This window comes from Falco rusticolus, chromosome W (assembly GCF_015220075.1).
Source record: "Falco rusticolus isolate bFalRus1 chromosome W, bFalRus1.pri, whole genome shotgun sequence".
Classification (NCBI taxonomy): domain Eukaryota; kingdom Metazoa; phylum Chordata; class Aves; order Falconiformes; family Falconidae; genus Falco; species Falco rusticolus.
Window position 1 is genome coordinate 13158806 of NC_051209.1, and position 21094 is coordinate 13179899.

Here is a 21094-nt window from a genome sequence, read left to right on the forward strand (position 1 = left end):
TGGCCCAAGGACAAGTCCATGTTGGAAAAGATACACCCTGAAGCATCTGTGGCTGTTGATAAGTCCATGCTGCAGTAGGTGCACATTGAAACATCAGTGGCTGTGCCGTGAGGTTATGGTGGAGCACCTCAAAGTGTGTGGCCATGGAGAAGCCCATGACAGAGCAGGTACAGCCCTGAAGGGACTGTGGCCAGGGATAAGGCCGTGCTGGAGCAGGTCTATGGTGATGGCCCATGGATAAGGCCATGTTGGAACAGGTGCACCTCAGTGACTGTGGCTGTGGATGAGTCTATGCCGCAGCAGGGATACCCCTGGAGAGACTGTGGCTCATATCTGAGGCTCCACTTGGAGCAGGTTGCAATCTGTGGATAAGTCCAAGCTGGAGCAGGGGCAAGGGGAGGAGTTCATTGCAATGTTAAACCCTATGGGCTGGTCCGAAGGGTCCAGGGGTGGAGATTGTAATGGATATACCTTTAAATTGTTGTAATCCATGATTTGAGTTTCATGTTATAGGAATGACTATAGCAGCAACCACCTGGACCATTGGAGGACAAGCCTTACAAGAAGCAGTGCAAGTGCAGCAGTGACCTGACCTGTGCTGGCTTTGATGCCCGATAATCCCATACTACACACAACCTCTCTTCTCCTGAGTGACCACCATAAGAGCTCATTTTCATGGACTAAATGAACTCAATGGATATTTTGTGGACATTTGTGGATGTTTTATAGACATTTTTACAGGGATGTTGCATAGATTAGGGGAATGATATCTGTGTATTATATCAAAGGATGGGAAGGGTGATGGTGGTTAATGAGGTTGTATTGGAAAGTGTAGCATGACATCAATGGTATGAATAAGGGGTGGATACTGTCCTGGTTTCAGCTGGGATGTAGTTAATTTTCTTCTTAGTAGTTAGTACAGTGCTGTGTTTTGGCTATGATGTGAGAACTATGTTGATAGGACACTGATGTTTTTAGTTGTTGCTGGGTGATGTTTATACTAAGTCAAGGACTTTTCAGTTCCTTGGGCCCTGCCAGCAAGGGGTCTGGGGAGGCACAGGAAATTGGGAGGGGACAGAGCCAGGACAGGTGACCCAAGCTAGCCAAAGAGGTATTCCATACCATATGACATCATGCTGAATATATATTAGCTGGGGGAAGAAGAAGGAAAGGGGGGACATCTGGCATTATGGCGTTTGTCTTCCCAAGTAACCGTTAGGTGTGATGGAGCCCTGCTTTCCTGGGGATGGCTGAACACCTGCCTGCCCATGGGAAGTGGTGAATGAATTCCTTGCTTTGCTTTTCTTGCGTGCGTGGCTTTTGCTTTACCTATTAAATTGTTCTTATCTCAACCCTTGAGTTTTACATTCTTTTCTGATCCTCCTTCTGATCACTCTGGGTGAGGGGGGAGCGAGTGAGTGGCTGTGTGGTACTTGGTTGCCGGCCAGTGTTAAACCACGACACATAGGCAATGGGAATAGGTCTAAAGTGTTAGCACATAAACTAATCTACTCTTAATTCTCACCTGAATACCTTGACTCACATAGGGCTACATGCTGCTGTTACTAGATTGTTTCATGCAAACAACCTCAACCGTGCAGATAACTTGACTACCTCTGTACTTTTCTGTTGGCTGCCGGGAGGGCATATTCCTTATATAGATATGAAACAGCAAGAAGCTGAGCAAATAAAAGTGAAGGTCCAATTCAGCAGTATTACCATGTTCTTTCTTAGTTTTTCTCTCACCAGAGAACATGCTGCTGGCATTTTATCTGACAACAATAGTGACAACTGTCGCATTATCGATACAAGTCTGACGTGTGTCCAGGGGGAAACCCTCCCATTGAGCCACGAGGTTCAGAAAAGATCCCCTTGCTTTCCAGACTCCTCAGAGAGGAGTCTAGGTACAGATAGATCCAATTCTAGTCTCAGCCTGGCACTTTTCTGTGCCAGGAATCTGCCTTAGGCTTAATTTTAGCAGGTGGACAAAAAAGTTCAGACATTTTTGTAAAAAGAGTTAGACAAAACACAGTATATTTCTCTTATACCCAGTAGTGGTAACTTTTCTTTTTAGAATTTCCAGAATATCCAAGATTTTAAGAAAGAATTCATGTTTGCTGAAGTGTCTTTTGGGCAGGAAATAAGCCCTGGTCTTTCTTCCAAATATGTATTCAGTTTTTTCCAGTTTGAGTCCACAGTCATGAATGGAACCCACTGAACCCACTGTTCTCCTGTTGCCAGTAAATATTTATTAAATCCATTGGCAAAATGTCTCACCTTCCTGTAGAGCACCAACTCTCTGTAGGAGTTACCTCCCCTGTCTTAGCTGGAGAGATTCAGTGATGGACATAGACCTTTCAGAATTACAGATGAACATAACTGGAAGGTAGAGAAAGGAAAGGTGTTTGACTTTAGAAAAAAAAAAAAAGTTAAGAATACATACTACTACAAAACAACTGGCATTTTCAGTCATGAATTTGAAAATTAGGGAGTGCCTAAAGTAACATCTCTTATCCTACTGTGGTTTTGTCAGTGGAATGTTTGCCACAGTTTTCAAAGTATAAAGGAGTACAGAGTACCTAAGACCATCATTCCCAAACAGATCCTCATTGATGAATTCTTTTTAATAAATATATATGTTTTTACGATATTATCTCATATGTACTTTGATCACAGGCAATTTTTGAAATTTATATATATGAATAAACATCATGTCTACATCTCTCACAATGATGAAGATAAAAAGCCTAGACAACTTGGACATAGTAAAAAGTGATTTTGTTTATAAATGATGGCATATCATATTTTAAAGAATTATGGACTGCTTTGATTTTCAGAAGCCATAGTTCTTGCAAATTGCATAATGCTCTAGGAAGCCTATCTCCCATGCAAACATAGGAAAACATATCAGTGATGCATGGATTTTAAAAAAAATCTATTAAGCTTATAATACTTAGAGGAATGAAACTCTGAGTGCAAAAAATAAATTACAACATTATTTTTATGTCAGTGTTTCAATGCATAGAAGGGATCCATCACAAACATTTAGCAATTTTTAGATTGAGAAAGACAGACATGGGTAGCACTTTGGGGTCTTTCTTATTCATGTTAAATAGAAAGGGCTCAAATACAGCAGTACTAAATAGCAGTAGAAAATTAAAAGAATAGTTATTGAATAGCCAATAAAAATGAAGATATAGGTTACAAATCTATCCAAGTTGCTGAAAATACAGAATACAAGAATAAAATCTACCAAGACACTAACTTATAACAGGGGTTCTCAAACTACGGTCCGCGGGCTGGATATGGCCCCCCAGATCCTCAATCTGGCCCCCGGTATTTACAGAACCCCCCACCACCCCCCGCCAGGGGTTGGGGGGGGAAACAAGCAGCCGCAGATGACTTCCTGCCACTTCATCTGTGCCGGCCCCCTGTTTAAAAAGTTTGAGGACCCCTGTTATAGAATATTAATTGGGAAGTGATTCTTCACACAAGTGATGTGCAGGGAATGCACTACTGGATCACCTACAAAATGACAAAAAGTGCTAGGATTCTCATTTGATTAGAAATATTCAGCTTCATTAATTTCATAATTATACTAGAGTAAAAGCCTCAGTATTTTGTGGACACAAAATGAAAACAGCACAAGAAGAATCTATTATAGTCCCTGCCTGGAGAGGCTGTATTTCTTAAAGACAAGAAAACAGGTGAGCCAAAAAAACAAAACCAAGTTTAGAACATAATAGCTCATCACCAAAATCATGCATATTCTTTGCAACTTGCAACCTAGTGTATAAGGAGAGTTATTCAAGCATTTCAGGAAAAGCAAGTTTTAGATTCAGAGCTTTCCAGACCTTTTTTCTACTGCTACCACTACCTCATTTCAGGTTGTATTACAGTCTTCTACTTACCAGATTTGACTTTCCAGCATGAAATATTATACTCTGAAATTATATCTTTCTTACAAAAGAAATTGAGGTAACGTATTAGCTAAGATCAACATCATCTACCCTCTGTAGTTCATTACCATCAGAGAAGGCTGTTGTGTTTTTGAATGCCATTACAAACAAGCAAGAAAGGAGACCTCTCTATTAATAAAGTGCCAGATACATGCTTCCCATGTTTATCTGTGATTGCTGCACATGGCGTATATTTTCTCACAAGCCTTGAAAGCACTGGAGGATATTCTTTGCCTTCAGTTTATTCTTCTTCTATGTGAAGTAGTATCTTGTAACCAATTTGAAAGATCACATCTTGCATAGACTGCTATCCCTATTTATCTGAAGACATTTTCAATTTTTTATCCTTTTTATAATATCTTGCTTCCCCTGATGCTCAAATCCTACCCGATACATATGATAAAGTTCTTTTAGTTCCTAAGTAAGATGTCTCTTACTTACTCACTTCTATGTAAGAAGTCCCCTAGGCGTGCTACTCTGGCAGAGGTGCTCCAGAGCGGAGGATAGTGCCAAGGGACCGCGGGGAGCTTTCTGTGAACCAGCAAAACAGAGAAAGGAGGGCAGAGAGAGAAAGAGAGGGTGCCCCAACCTCCCCACCGCTAGAGCGGGAAGCATTTGAGACCCTGACGAGCAGCAGCTCTGACACAGTGTAGGTGGGGCCAGGAGTGAAGGCAGCCAAACCCCTAAGCATACAAAAGCAGCCCCCAGGGAGTATGAGCGATCAGGACCAGTGTGGTGCAGTGTGGTGCAGTGCAGTGCAGTGCGGTGCAGTGTGGTGCAGTTGGCACTGGCAGGATGCCGTCCCCCTAACGGCTCAAAAAGGTGAGCTCCAGTAGTGGTCACCACCCCTCCCAGAAGAAACCTAGTCATGGTTTCCACTCAACCAATAGCCAGCACCAGAAGGCACGTGGCGACTCAGACTGAGCTTCCACGTAAACATGCAGCTGTCCAGGTCTCAGGCTACAGGGAGTGCCTGAGCCAGTCACTGCTACTGGAGGGCAGCAGGGATAACACCTGTGTGAGGTGTGAACAGGTGGATGACCTGCTCAGCCTGGTGGCAGAGCTGAAAGAGGAAGTAAAAATGTTAAGGAGCATCAGGGAGTGTGAAAGGGAGACAGACTGGTGGAGCCACTCTCTACCATCACTGAGACAAATGCATTGGATGGATGCATCACAAGTGGGGGCTCCCCCACCCTCTTGCCACCAGGCAGAAGGAGAGGACCTAGTTGATGAAGAGGGATGGAAACAGGTCCCTGCTCGGGGCAGCAGGTGAATCACCTCCTGGCCTACTTCACCTTCCCATGTACCCCTATACAAAAGGTATGCAGCTCTGGAACCTGAAGGCCAGGAAAATGATGATGTGAATGAAAGCCTGTCCAGGTTGGAGTTTCCTAAGGAGATTCTGTCAACCCCACGCATCATGACCAGATCTGCTAAGAAAAAAAGAAAGGTGGTTGTCATTGGTGATTCCACTCTGAGAGGAATGGAGGGCCTGATATGCCAACCAGACCCAACCCATAGGGAAGTCTCCTGACTCCCTAGGGCCCAGGTAAAGGATGTTACTAGAACTCCCTTGTTTGGTACAGCCTGTCAAGTAAAAAGGGGGGAATCCTCTCAACCCCAGGTGTTTTATCTGTCTATTAGCACCCCAGGAAAGCCGAGACCCTTGTGCCTGACCAGTCTGTCAGCGTCCCATTACAGGGATCCTTCACTGAACAGTCCCACTGGATCAGAGGGCAATTCGACTGCCTTGTTCAGGGAAACATGCCAACAGCATCAGGGGGACCCCTCAGCGGGTCTTCCCACTTTGTTTAAATGTGTTACCTGCTGCTGGCAACTTAGTGCCCACAAAGGACTCACACTAACAGTTTACGGCATAACACTATTATGAAATCGTGACAAGTTAAGATTCGTAATTGCCAGTGATAGGGACTGTCTGCAAAAACAAGCTTGAAATGATACACAACCTAACTATATACAACCAAAACCTTAATTACTAATGACAGCTAGAATGAGTTAGTTATTTAGCATGCATAAGTCAAAGTTCTTACCCAATAGGCATCCCTATGGGGGAGAAGACAGGTTCAGCCCGTCAACTGATCCCAGAAGTTATGATGGAATCTTCCCCCAACTTCTCCCCTCATCTGTCCACTTTTTATACTTCATCGTACATCGCATATTAATTCATCATACACAGGACTGGTTACAAGTTTCTCACTTTAATGCAAATCAGTACGCATCCTCAGATAGCACTATTGAAGTTCTCTGCTAACTATGCATGCTCCCCAGGTGGGGTTTGGCCCTCTTTTGGGGGGGCTATTTGAGTTGGAGGTTGTGATCTCCCACTACCACTATTATCTTTGTCCTACTTTAGACTAATTTTCTGTTGATGTCAGTGGATTGCAACACCTTATCATCCTGTTTCCTCTCATAGCCTGAACTTTCCTCAGTTGAAGGCTTCTTTCTGCATAACTTAGATAATGGTGTTCTTTTCACTGTCTGTTCTCATGCTCCCCAAGGCTGACTCCCTTGATTAAAGTCCCTTCATTCATAACAATTTTAGAGTGAGTCAGCTTGACCTAGCCTTGTGAACACTAAATCAGAGTTGGGTAATCCAGGAGTTTAGACAACAATTCCCACTGCCCTTTGGACTTATTTCAGTCCAGGACTAGTCCATTTCCATCACATTTAGGCAGAGCTTGAGTGACTCTAGTCATACATATCGTTGTTACTGATAGGTATCATGTGCCCAGTGAGGTGTAGTAGTACCTTGGAGGCAGGTAACTTTGGGAGGGAGGTGTGTGTTAGTATTACAATGAGATTATTTCATCTGAGGAAAGTAATTTCACTGTAGAGAGCTTTATGGCAAATGCTGGAGGCCACGATGCCTGTGAAGGACCTTGAAGGCTAAAGAAGAAAGAAAGATAAGGTTGGCTGAACGCCTGGAAGAAAAACGGGATATGAAGCGAGGCTGGAGTGGATGCACGATGCCACATTAGCAGCTGGCTGAGAACATGAAACTCAAAGAGATAAGAAGGAAGAGAGAAAAAAAATGCAAGAAGTTCAGTGTGTTTGTAGCTTAGTAATTAACCAATTATATGTAGCCAAGAAGCGCGTGAACAGTATTGATTAACCAATGATATTTTAGTATGGTGCGCGTGAACAGCGAACAAGAATATATAAGCGTGGGTTTTGGACTAACAAAAGGTCTTCTGATGGGATTCAGGAGTCCGTGTCTTCATCTCCTCATTTCACCACAATGATTGGCTCAGCCATGGACACCTCATGGATTCTTTGCATGACAGCTGGTATGCAGCTTATCAGCTGTGTGGTGCCATCAAGTTCCCCTTCCTGCAGGGAGCATGACAGAGCATTGCCGCAGGGTCCTCGCTCTGCTCCATCCTCTGTCACTCCTATCAGCATGTGCTGAGCTGGCAGGACGTGTTACTTAGGGAGCCATGGTAAAGCAGATTTCGTGCATGCCAACCATCCTGAAGGCGATAGCTGTATTTTACCCTAAAAAGCTTTCTGTAATACTATGCTTCTATTAGGACCTAATTTTTCTCTAATTCCTCCCCTCGTGGTGATTTTATCACACAGCCCTCTGATTATTATCCATTACTGGTTTTCCAAGCTGGCAATGATGACGTCCAAATAACAAGAAGTCTGAGGGCAATCAAGAGGGACCTCAGGACCTTGGGGTGACTGGTTGAGGGATCAGGAGCATAAGTAGTGTTTTCTTCTGTCCTTGCAGTTGCAGGGAACGATGGGGCATGTAATCAGAAGATTACACAGATCAATACATGGCTCTGGGCCTGGTGTCACTGGCTAAATTTTGGATTTTTTGATCATGGGTCAGTTTATACAGCACCAGGCCTGTTGGCAACAGATGAGGTTCACCTGTCTCAAAGGGGGGAAAGGATTCTAGGTCAGGAGTTAGCAGGGCTCATTGAGAGAGCTTTAAACTAGATTTGAAGAGGGAAATGGATAAAACCAAGCTCATTAGAGATGAGCCTGAGGGCAGCATCCCAATGTTGGAGGCGAGATTGATAGCACAGCTGAAGTGCATCTATACCAATGCCTGAAGCATGGGCAACAAACAGGAGGACCTGGAAGCCATTGTGCAACAGGAAGACTATGACATTGTTGCTATCATGGAAACATGGTGGGATACCTCACATGACTAGAGTGCTGCAATAGATGGCTACAAACTCTTCAGAAAGGATAGGCAAAGAAGAAGAAGCAGTGGGTTAGCTCTGTATGTCAGGGAGTGTTTTGACTGCCTAGAGCTAAATGATGGTAACAACAAGGTGGAATGTTTATGGGTAAGGATCGGAGGAAGGCCGACAAAGTGGATATCCTGGTGGGAGTCTGTTATAGACTGCCCAACCAAGATGAAGAGATATATTCTACAAGCAACTGGGAGAAGTCTCAAGGTTGCTAGCCCTTGTTCTTATGGGGGACTTCAACTTACTGGATGTCTGCTTGAAATACAGCACAGCAGAGAAGAAAAAGTCTAGGAGGTTCCTGGAGCGTGTGGAAGAAAACTTCGTGACATAGCTAGTCAGTGTGTCAACCAGGGGAGATGCCCCACTGGACCTGCTGTTTACAAACAGAGAAGGACTGGTGGCTGATGTGGTGGTTGACAAAATCTTGGGAATAGAGACCATGCGATGACAGAGTATTCGATTCTTGGAGAAGTAAAGAGGGGGGTCAGCAGAACCGCTACCTTGCACTTCCAGAGGTCTGACTTCGGCCTGTTTGTCACTCTAAACTAGAACTTTGCTGTCACAATATGCTGAAGGCATGCAAAATTGGAATATTCACATGAAAAGCGGTGCAAATAAATTCTGGGGGAGATATATTTCCCTTTAAAATTATATTTTAAATGAACAGTTATTTAATTTTGCTATATATGCCAGCTGGCTATATGCTTTTGTAATTTTTACATTCTAAGATATCTGCTGAAGAACTGTTGGTGGTGTTAAGCATATTTGATCAATGTCTTGAATTGAACAGCCTGCATGTATACAATAAGTGAATACATCAGAAACCATTTTAAAAAAAAGGAAAATCCAGAATGTTCAATAGTTACATGGATCTTCTAAGAAAAAGTAGCTTAAATAGAACATGATTCAAGAGGGAACGAGAGGAAATGCTTGCAATGTCCGAGTTTCTGTGGGGCTATTCAGAATGGGATGTTGCACAGTGAGCTGTGCTAGCACCTTTCAGCTGAGCCTGAGAGCAGTACAACTACAAGAGCAGAGGGGCAGGGCAGCACACAGTTATGACTCAAAATCATGCTTCAAATCCCTGCTTTTTCCTGGGTCCCTGGAGGCAATAAGCTGCACTAATCTTTTTCCTAGAATAACTTTTCCTTCTTGCATGCCAGCTCAGCTGCACGAGCATGTGCATTAAGGGGAAGAGAGAGCCAAGAGTCCACCCACTCCCTTTCTGCTAGCCAGAGAGGGACATAGCAGGTCACATCCAGTGCTGCGGTAGCATGCATAGGGGATTAGGTGGGTTCTGATAGCCTTTTACTTACCCGTGTGTGTGCATGAGTAACTTTATTCACATGAGAATTCCCTTAAAATGAATGAGATTATTCTTGTGAGTACATTACCTTGTTTTGTTGTAAGCTTGGATTCTGAGTGAGGTACACAACCAAACTATGTTTTGGGCAATAGGAGGTTATGCATCATTGTCATGTAAAAGGGGGGGGAGATTTTCCTGACCTCTAGTGTTTGATCTGTCTATCACTGTCCCAGGAAAGCCGAGACCCTTGTGCTCGATCAGTCTGTCAGCATCCTGTTATAGGGACACTTCACTGAACAGTCCTGCTGGATTGGAGGGTAATTTGACACTGACTTGTTCAGGGAAACATGCCAACAGCATCAGGGGGACCTCTTAGTGGGTCTTCCCACTTTATTTGAATACATTACCCACTGCCAGTGACTGCTAGTGCCCACGAAGGACTAACTAACAGTTTACAGAATAACACTCTTTATTAATATGAAATCATGACAAATTAAGGTTCATGATTGTCAGTGATAGGGACTGTCTGCAGAAACAAGCTTGAGATGATATACAACCAAACTATAATCACTAATAACAGCTAGCGTGAGTTAGTTATGTAGTGCACATAAGACAAAGTATTACCCAGTAGGCGTCCCTATGGGGGAGAAGACAGGTTCAGCCCGTCGACTGATCCCAGACGTTACGATGGAGTCTTCCCACTCTCCCCCTCCCTGTCACGGTCCACTCAGTGGACTCGTGATGGTTCGTTAACTATGATCTCGAAGTGCAAAAATCAAGGCGACCATGCCAAGGGGTTATGCTTCAATCAAACAGCACAATTTTATTGTTTGCCCGTAAAGCGGCATGCGATAGGTAGAAAGACAGAGAGTGAATAAAAGGTAAAGTAAAAAGAAAAGAGGATTATAGCTACCACCACGGGTCCAAGGCGTCCCTATGGTCCCAGGTCCAGGCAGCGTCCCGCCGGTCCTTCCGATCATTGTGATCCTTGGTGGGGAAGATCTCCAAAGTTCAGTTGCTAAGAAGGCATTTTTTTATGCCAAGCAACACACCTTGCTCCTCCTCTGGTCCATGGACTTCTGCCAGTCTCTGCCCTCTTGAGCCAGGTTATCTTGCCCCAGAGGCGGGTAGCTTCAGACCAGGAGGCGTGTTCTTGTATTGTTTTCTGGTTCGTTGTTATGACCACGGTTGTGATCCATCTTCTGGACAGCTGTTATGCGGCCTTATTCAATCCCAGGTGGCAGGGAACGGCATAGTACTCCTCGTACCGTGCAGTTCTCTTTCCCAGGGCCTTTGTGTCTTGGTGTCCATGAGGACCACATTCCATCTCCAGGTCTCCGTTGGCAATGTTGAGACAATATTGTTCTCTTTAGACCGACTCTTACACTCCCCCATTCACTTTTATGCTTTTCTTTACTCTCAGGTGGAGCTTGAGTGAGTCTAGTCATACATTCTTTTATTATTGATTGGTGTAAAATTATCTCGCTTCTCATTTAAATATATAGCCGATAAAAAATATAAAGTGCATGCTCGATGAGGGGTGGTCGTACCTTGGAGGTGGGTAACTTTGGATGGAGGTGTGCGTTAGTATTATAACAAGATTATAATGGGCAAGGATCATCTAAGGAAAGTGATTTTGCCACAGTTGTTGGCTCAGCAACAGACATCTTCTCTTATATCTCCCATTTGACTGCCGCTATGTGGCTTATCAGCTGTATGGTACCATCAACTTCCCAGTCCTGCAAGGGAGTACAGCAGAGCCTGGCCACAGTGTCTCCACTTCGCTCCACCCTTCATTGTTCCTCTAGGATAGCAGGTTGTGCTGCCTAGGGAACTATGGTGGAGTAGATTCCATGCATGCCAACCGTCCTGAAAGTGGCAACTGTGTTTTACCCTAAAAAGGTGCCTACAACACTACAACTTCTGTTAGACCCCAGTTTTCTGTAGTTACGCCCCTCTCCCCCCAAGTGATTTTCCCACACTGTTTAAGAGCCTGGTTGACAGAGTCCCTTGGGTGACAGTCCTGAAGGGCCAAGGGGGTTCAGGAAGGCTTGACATTCTTCAAGAAGGTAGTCTTAAAGGTGCAGGAGCAGGCTTTCCCCATGTGTCAAAAGACAAGCCCGTGGGGGAGAAGACCAGCCTGGCTGAACAGAGAGCTTTGGATGGAATTCAGGGTAAAAAGGAGAGTTTATCACTTTTGGAAGAAGGGGCAGGCAGCTCTGGAGGACTATGAGGATGTCACGAGATTATGCAGGGCAAAGATCAGAGAGATGGAAGCCCATCTAGAACTCAGGCTGGCCACTGCCATAAAAGATAACAAAAAATGTTTTTACAAATACATTAGAAAAAAAAGGCGTGCCAAGGATAATCTCCATCCTTTACTGGATGAGGTGGGGAACATTGCCACAAAGGATGAGGTGATATGGAGAAATAGTGTGAAATAGGGACAATGGACATCGACTGTGATTGTATATGTCTGCTCAAGGAATGTGGGTATGGTGACTGGTCATGGGTGTGGTGTCTGGCCACATAGCCACACAGCTTTGAGGAGACTAGGCCTACCCTTCTTCCTCTAACAAAGGGGCTATTTATAAAAAGGATGAGAAAAGGATGAGAGACATTCCAATGTTATCTAGAGGGAGTGCTAAGTCTCCTTGCTGGAGAAGATCAGATGGTCACAAGGACATGAATCACCTACAAACCTGCAAGACCACCACATTCCTGGCAAAGGACTGATAAGCTAATTAACATACGAAGCGAGAGTAAGTTGGGTTTAGGTAACGAATATGTATAGGCGTTAATTGAATATTCATTTGTTTTATTGTATAAATGTGAGATGGTTCCTCATTTCGGGCATGCACGCTTGTGGAGGAGCGATCCCCTGTGCATCTGAGCGCAATAAACATACCTACTTTATAACTTTCGAGTTATAGAGAGGAAAAGGCTGAGGTACTTAATGCTTTCTTTCCTCAGTCTTTAACAGTAAGACCAGTTACCCTCAGGGTACTCATCCCCCTGATCTGGAAGACAGGGATAAGGAGGAGCAGAATGAAGTCCCTACAGTCCAGGAGGAAATGGTTAGTGACCTGCTGTTCCATTTAGATGTGCACAAGTCTATGGGGCTGGATGGGATCCACCCAGGGTACTGAGGGAGCTGGCAGAGGAGCTCTCCAAGCCACTCTCCATCATTTATCAACGGTCTTAGCAAAGTGGAGCCGTCCCATAAGACTGAAGGATAGCCAATGTGACACCCATCTACAACAAGGGCAGAAAGGAGGATCCGGGGAACTACAGGCCTGTAAACCTGACCTTGGTGCTGGGGAAGGTTATGGAGCAGATCATCCTGAGCACCATCACGTGGCACGTGCAGGACAACCTGGGGATCAGGCTCAGGCATAGAATTCATATCCAGTAGTTCATTTACAGAGGCCTGCAAAGGCTGCCCGTATTCCCTCACCACAAGATTTATTTGCCATACATCTGACGTGCGGAATTAGACTCTATAACTCGAAAGTTATAAAGTAGGTATGTTTATTGCGCTCAGATGCACAGGGGATTGCTCCTCCACAAGCGTGCATGCCCGAAGTGAGGAACCATCTCACATTTATACAATAAAACAAATGAATATTCAATTAACGCCTATACATATTTGTTACCTAAACCCAACTTACTCTCGCTTCGTATGTTAATTAGCTTATCAGTCCTTTGCCTGGAATGTGGTGGTCTTGCAGGTTTGTAGGTGATTCATGTCCTTGTGACCATCTGATCTTCTCCAGCAAGGAGACTTAGCACTCCCTCTAGATAGCATTGGAATATCTCTCATCCTTTTCTCATTCTTTTTTAAATAGCCCCTTTGTTAGAGGAAGAAGGGCAGGTGTCTCCCCGTCTCCCCTTTGTTAGAGGAAGAAGGGCAGGCGTCTCCTCAAAACTGTAGTCGTCTCCTCAAAGCTGTGTGCCTATGTGACCAGACACCACACCCATGACCAGTCACCATACCCACATTCCTTGAGGAGACATATGCAATCACAATCGATGTCCATTGTCCCCATTTCACACTATTTCTCCATATCACATCCATCTGTCACTGCCATAGTCCCACTATTGTTAAAAAACAACATCAGTTATCCAACCATCTAATTTTAGTGTGTATATCTAAGGTCATATGTCTTTTATCCCAGTAGTGGCCTAGAGTAAGAAAAGAACAACCATTTTTTTTTCCATTCTTGCTGCTAATTGTTTGTTATTTTATTCATATTTCTCTTTAATAAAAGGACACTACTTACTCTATAACATGTATGATTTCATTATGGCAATTTCCACTACCTCATATTTTGGTATCACCACTGGAAAGGGGAAAAATCATCTTAGAGTTGGAATTTATTTATAATCACTAATTCATCTACTTTCCAAATAGGAGAAGTCAAAGACTATGGGAATCTGCTTTCAAACTTAAACAGACAGTGTCTGCAGTAGCAGTACTTCCACCCAAGTACTTGTGGTAATTCAGGACATTACATTTGTTCAACTGCACATTGTAATGTTTGCTTCTGCCTGTTGGGATAGTTTATTCCCCTCCTGTGCGGTAGAGATGCGTTTGGCTGCAAGAAAGTTGCTGGTGTGAACTGGGAAACAGAAAGTCTGACAGGAATAACTGGGACAATCCATCCACAGTTGTGTGTTTGATGTCACCATTTAGCCTGCATCTCTGAGGCAGTGCAATCAATAGGGAATAGTGCTTTGTGTTCTTCTAATTACACATGCTAGTAATTGAAATGTGCCTACCACCAGCACAGCTAGCTATGAGTAATAAAAAGTACCTTTGAAAAATAATTACATAAATGGGTATCTCAAAGATAGCAAGTGACATATAGCTCTAGATTAGTGCTGAGATCATCTCTGGACTCCTTTGGATTCCTTTTTAGTTGCTGGTAAAACTGAAGATTTAAATCAACATTGAAAAGATTTATACATTCATATTGTTTTCCCCAAAGTACTCATTAAAAATAAAAACACTTTTCAACATTCTGAATTTTAAAAAATATTCTGAAACATTTTTAAAAAGTAGTGTAAATTTAAATCATTGTTTTGAAAGTCTTCGGGTTCATCCCCCCACCCCCCACCTACCCCCCCACCCCCATTGGCTTAATAGCTGAAACTTCTTGATTTTCAATAATTTGAAGATTTTGCTTTTAAGGTGATCTTCCTACAACTTAGAAACACCTGGAGCAGGCCTTCCTCTTTGTAAACACTTAGCAATCATCATCTTTCAATAATATAATAATATATAATAATATTATATTATTTCAATAATAATTTCTTACTTTATAATTTGGTGACAGACATTGGATGAGGGAAGGAGGAGGACATCATCTGAGGTGTAAGAGGGTTTTGTCTATCAGCAGCTGTGCAATACCCATCAACAGATGTACACAGAGTCTTCACTATTTTAGGAAAAAATCATACAGAAAAGTATCACTCCAGATGGGGAAGGTTTATGTATGTCAGCTCTAACCAATCACACTGCAAGCATATTCCTTCCTATGCTGGTCACTGCCCAGCCTCCAGCAATCCATCCTGGTGCATCTACACTTGCCATCCTCTTCCACATTAACATCATGTCAATATTAACATCTTCCACACTTAACAACACATTAACATCATCCAAACCTTGAGTGTTTGAGTGCACTAAGCATAAACATTCTGTTAGAGTTGGAATTGCTGAGAAAAGCCTTCAGATCCAGTTCTGAAACACAACTCCCCAGCACACCTGATTTGCACTGTGCAAATTGTGGTGTGCAGATTTGCACACCTATTTATCAAGTTTGTTTTAAACATCTGTTTTGTAAAGGAGGAACTGGGTAACAACGAAGTGACAAATACCATTGAAAATATCAGAGCCAAGCTTGGGAGACTTTACTAATTCATTCTTAACATTTTTTTAATGTGCAAAATTAGAAGTGTGTTGAGAATTTGTGAAAAGCAAACCTATGTCAAACCCAGTGGAGCCCCAGGACCTATGCATATGTGCTGTAAAACATGCCTTTATGCTTTTGCAGGTACGCATAATGTTATAGCTCCTGTGATATCATCTGAAGATATTGATTCCCCATCATTCTGTAATCCAAACTCACACCTTTTAGGGGTAAATATCAACACATTTCAGTTTTCAGGAGAGACTAAGGCCCTCCTTGCTCATGGCTTGTAAACAGCTGCTTACCATTGGCAGAACTGGAAGTACTTGATGCTCTCTCAGATCCTACCTCACTCCACAGCTCCCCAAATACTATACTTTATTGTTAATGTGCCCCTGAGATTTTGGGTGTCTTTCCACCCCTCTTCCAAATGTCCCCAAGATAATGTGTGTAGAGATACCCAAGGCAATACATATCCCATTTCCTTTGAGTTTACTTGCTTTATCTGGAAGCTTGAAATACCTTCTGCTTCTTTCTAGTCCAACAGCTTTTTCTCTGTCTCCTGGAGGCTTCTTAATTATAACTGATGCACTTCAATATGAGGTTGAGTGAGCTGAGCATGGACTCCATATCCCTGTTTACAAACAAACAAAACCAAAATCACCGCTTGGCATATGTGAAAAACTTGTATCTGCACTTGGGTACACCTGCCATTTTATGCTTTTACAGTAAGACAGGCAGGCATCCGTGGTGGCATAGTCCTCCTGCATGCTGTCATGCCTTCACAGCAGGAATTGCACCGCTGCGTGCTCCAGCTGCATGTGCAGCAGCCCATGCATCACGCACCCGTATTCTCGCATGCTCAGCCACCTGTTTTCAGTCTGTGTAACGTTCAGGAACACAGAAACAGCCACTCAGAGGTAGTGAAATGTTGTCTAACTGGAGCAAACTGTTGTGTGTGTGAAAACAAATGTCACTCAAAACCTAGCCTTCCCTCCTTACACCCCCTCCATCTCTCTTGCTATTGCACACACACTGCATCAGAAAAGGATAGGTTCTGATTTAATTTGCAGCAGTATGAATCCAAAATGCCTGTGCTACCTCCGGTGCCATCACTCGGCTCCATTACCAGGCAGACACATTCCTCTTGCTCTCTTCCAGTCAATCTGCTCCATGAGAAGCATGAGACAGGCTTCACAAGAGACAGGCTGCATGCAAAGCGCAAACCTGTGAGATCTCTCCACAGTTTCATTTCCAGCCACTATTTCCCGCTCTCAGTGTGGAGGCACACTACCACCCAGAACCTCACTGCTCAGTTCACCCAAGGTGAAATACAAACCCACCCATTTTGTTCTATTTCTGTTGGAAGAACAGGCAGGGCTGCCGACGGGGAACCTTGGGGCAGCCCCACGTTCTGCCGAAAAGCCCCTCTCCTCCCCGTCTCTCTCCACCCGACAACCGTGACCTCAGGTGTCACCGCCTGCCACCGCCATATGGAAGGAGGGAGGCCGGCCCCGCCCCGCGGGCCTCCGCACTTGCGCTCACGTGTCGAGTTGCCACCAGGCCCACGCGCGCCGCGGCCACGAGGACAGATCCCGCCCCTCCCCGCCGGCTCCTTCCCCTCCCCTCGGCCCGGGTGCTTCAGCCCCTCAAGGACTCCGGGGCGCTCGCTCAATGTCAGGCGGGCGTTGTGGCGCGGCCGCTGGCAGGGGGCGGACGAGGGGAAGCGGTGCCAGCCCTGCGCGAGAGCGCGGTTCAGAGTCAGTGGCGCTGGCCATGCCGGGCGGCGCGGTGGCGCAGAGCTGAGCCCAGCCCAGCCGCGTCGCTGAAGGGCACCGGCGGCGGCGAGGTTTCCCCGCGCTCTCCAGCGGCTGGGGCGCGCCCGCCCCGCAGCATGGAGGCTGGGAAGCGCAGCTCCTCTTCCGGCAGCCGGGACGATGGCAGCGCTAACTCCTTCCCAGCCAAGCCAGCGACCCCGGCGGCGAAAGCGCAGAGCAGCCCTGGCGGCAGAGGCAGCGTCGTCGTCGTGAAGGAGCATGACAATTCGGTGTGCTTCATAGTGGACGGTGGCGGGGGAGAGGAGCCCGTGGTGGGCTTCGAGGATGCCGAGGGTCCCCGGAGGCAGTATGGCTTCATGCAGCGGCAGTTCACCTCCATGTTGCAGCCGGGAGTCAACAAATTCTCCCTTCGCATGTTCGGCAGCCAGAAGGCAGTGGAGAAGGAGCAGGAAAGGGTTAAAACTGCGGGGTTTTGGATCATCCACCCCTACAGCGACTTCAGGTGAGAGCGGGGCTCCTACTGCCGCACGGGGCGGGGGGTGGCCCCGCCGCGGGAGGCAGGGTGGCAGTCCCTCCGCCTCGCACCTCGCCCAGCAGAAACTTCGGCAGCCTCTGGCCTGGGGGGTGGGGTGGGGCGAGAACCGGCGCTCGCTCGGCGGCCGGCCGCGCGCCCCGCGGAGGTGAGGGGCTTCCCCTCCGTCGCCACCCCCGCGGGCGGGCTCTGCCTTGCCCTTTCCTTCCCTCACTCCCCGCGGCGCCTCGTTGCTCCGCTTGGCGACTGAAACATTGCCTCCCCCGTCCCCGGCTCGTGCGGCGGGGAAGGGGTTGGAAGCCGGTGCGAGGCGGTTGCCCTGCCTTCCGCGGTCCATGCATCGCTGGTGGGCCGGCTGCGGGGCTTGGCCCGGAGCGGCGCTCTCCGGCGTGCTGCACCCGATCCGCGCCGGCCGCCTCCGTGGGGCTGCGGGCACCGCCCGGGCGGCGCGGCGCGGCGGGGAGGACGCGCGGGCAGCGGTGCTGTCCCGGGTTGGTCGCGTTGCGGGGCCCGCCGCATTCGCTGCGTCTGTCGGGCGGGGAGTGGGCGGGGGCGCCACTGGAGCGGAGGACGGCCCTGCATAAGGGTGGGAGAACTTGATGGGGTGCACGCAGCAACACTAACTTAATAATTTATTTAAAATCCTTGGGGCCGCGTTGGGCAAATGCCGGCTCCTTCCTGAGTGCCTGGTGTAAACACTTGTTCATGGTGTCGTGTGAAGGAAGCACTTTTTTGTCAGAGTTGCAGTAAAATAACTTTATCCAAGCTAATGCTATATGGGAAACTAGGTTCAGAGAGTGAGCGGTAAATGTGATGCTAAACTAGAACTTTGCTGTCACAATATGCTGAAGGCATGCAAAATTGGAATATTCACATGAAAAGCGGTGCAAATAAATTCTGGGGGAGATATATTTCCCTTTAAAATTATATTTTAAATGAACAGTTATTTAATTTTGCTATATATGCCAGCTGGCTATATGCTTTTGTAATTTTTACATTCTAAGATATCTGCTGAAGAACTGTTGGTGGTGTTAAGCATATTTGATCAATGTCTTGAATTGAACAGCCTGCATGTATACAATAAGTGAATACATCAGAAACCATTTTAAAAAAAAGGAAAATCCAGAATGTTCAATAGTTACATGGATCTTCTAAGAAAAAGTAGCTTAAATAGAACATGATTCAAGAGGGAACGAGAGGAAATGCTTGCAATGTCCGAGTTTCTGTGGGGCTATTCAGAATGGGATGTTGCACAGTGAGCTGTGCTAGCACCTTTCAGCTGAGCCTGAGAGCAGTACAACTACAAGAGCAGAGGGGCAGGGCAGCACACAGTTATGACTCAAAATCATGCTTCAAATCCCTGCTTTTTCCTGGGTCCCTGGAGGCAATAAGCTGCACTAATCTTTTTCCTAGAATAACTTTTCCTTCTTGCATGCCAGCTCAGCTGCACGAGCATGTGCATTAAGGGGAAGAGAGAGCCAAGAGTCCACCCACTCCCTTTCTGCTAGCCAGAGAGGGACATAGCAGGTCACATCCAGTGCTGCGGTAGCATGCATAGGGGATTAGGTGGGTTCTGATAGCCTTTTACTTACCCGTGTGTGTGCATGAGTAACTTTATTCACATGAGAATTCCCTTAAAATGAATGAGATTATTCTTGTGAGTACATTACCTTGTTTTGTTGTAAGCTTGGATTCTGAGTGAGGTACACAACCAAACTATGTTTTGGGCAATAGGAGGTTATGCATCATTGTCATGTAAAAGGGGGGGGGGAGATTTTCCTGACCTCTAGTGTTTGATCTGTCTATCACTGTCCCAGGAAAGCCGAGACCCTTGTGCTCGATCAGTCTGTCAGCATCCTGTTATAGGGACACTTCACTGAACAGTCCTGCTGGATTGGAGGGTAATTTGACACTGACTTGTTCAGGGAAACATGCCAACAGCATCAGGGGGACCTCTTAGTGGGTCTTCCCACTTTATTTGAATACATTACCCACTGCCAGTGACTGCTAGTGCCCACGAAGGACTAGCTAACAGTTTACAGAATAACACTCTTTATTAATATGAAATCATGACAAATTAAGGTTCATGATTGTCAGTGATAGGGACTGTCTGCAGAAACAAGCTTGAGATGATATACAACCAAACTATAATCACTAATAACAGCTAGCGTGAGTTAGTTATGTAGTGCACATAAGACAAAGTATTACCCAGTAGGCGTCCCTATGGGGGAGAAGACAGGTTCAGCCCGTCGACTGATCCCAGACGTTACGATGGAGTCTTCCCACTCTCCCCCTCCCTGTCACGGTCCACTCAGTGGACTCGTGATGGTTCGTTAACTATGATCTCGAAGTGCAAAAATCAAGGCGACCATGCCAAGGGGTTATGCTTCAATCAAACAGCACAATTTTATTGTTTGCCCGTAAAGCGGCATGCGATAGGTAGAAAGACAGAGAGTGAATAAAAGGTAAAGTAAAAAGAAAAGAGGATTATAGCTACCACACGGGTCCAAGGCGTCCCTATGGTCCCAGGTCCAGGCAGCGTCCCGCCGGTCCTTCCGATCATTGTGATCCTTGGTGGGGAAGATCTCCAAAGTTCAGTTGCTAAGAAGGCATTTTTTTATGCCAAGCAACACACCTTGCTCCTCCTCTGGTCCATGGACTTCTGCCAGTCTCTGCCCTCTTGAGCCAGGTTATCTTGCCCCAGAGGCGGGTAGCTTCAGACCAGGAGGCGTGTTCTTGTATTGTTTTCTGGTTCGTTGTTATGACCACGGTTGTGATCCATCTTCTGGACAGCTGTTATGCGGCCTTATTCAATCCCAGGTGGCAGGGAACGGCATAGTACTCCTCGTACCGTGCAGTTCTCTTTCCCAGGGCCTTTGTGTCTTGGTGTCCATGAGGACCACATTCCATCTCCAGGTCTCCGTTGGCAATGTTGAGACAATATTGTTCTCTTTAGACCGACTCTTACACTCCCCCATTCACTTTTATGCTTTTCTTTACTCTCAGGTGGAGCTTGAGTGAGTCTAGTCATACATTCTTTTATTATTGATTGGTGTAAAATTATCTCGCTTCTCATTTAAATATATAGCCGATAAAAAATATAAAGTGCATGCTCGATGAGGGGTGGTCGTACCTTGGAGGTGGGTAACTTTGGATGGAGGTGTGCGTTAGTATTATAACAAGATTATAATGGGCAAGGATCATCTAAGGAAAGTGATTTTGCCACAGTTGTTGGCTCAGCAACAGACATCTTCTCTTATATCTCCCATTTGACTGCCGCTATGTGGCTTATCAGCTGTATGGTACCATCAACTTCCCAGTCCTGCAAGGGAGTACAGCAGAGCCTGGCCACAGTGTCTCCACTTCGCTCCACCCTTC

General features: G+C 45.7%; 1 protein-coding gene across 1 annotated transcript in view; it reads left to right on the forward strand.

The window, feature by feature from the left end:
* Positions 1 to 14709: 14709 nt before the first annotated feature.
* LOC119140707 (potassium/sodium hyperpolarization-activated cyclic nucleotide-gated channel 1-like) overlaps positions 14710 to 21094 on the forward strand; it is a 37821-nt gene continuing 31436 nt past the window's right edge. The window contains exon 1 of the mRNA XM_037372242.1: positions 14710 to 17686. Coding sequence (XP_037228139.1) covers positions 17301 to 17686 — 386 coding nt within the window. The 5' untranslated portion in view covers positions 14710 to 17300. The remainder of the gene's footprint in view (positions 17687 to 21094) is intronic.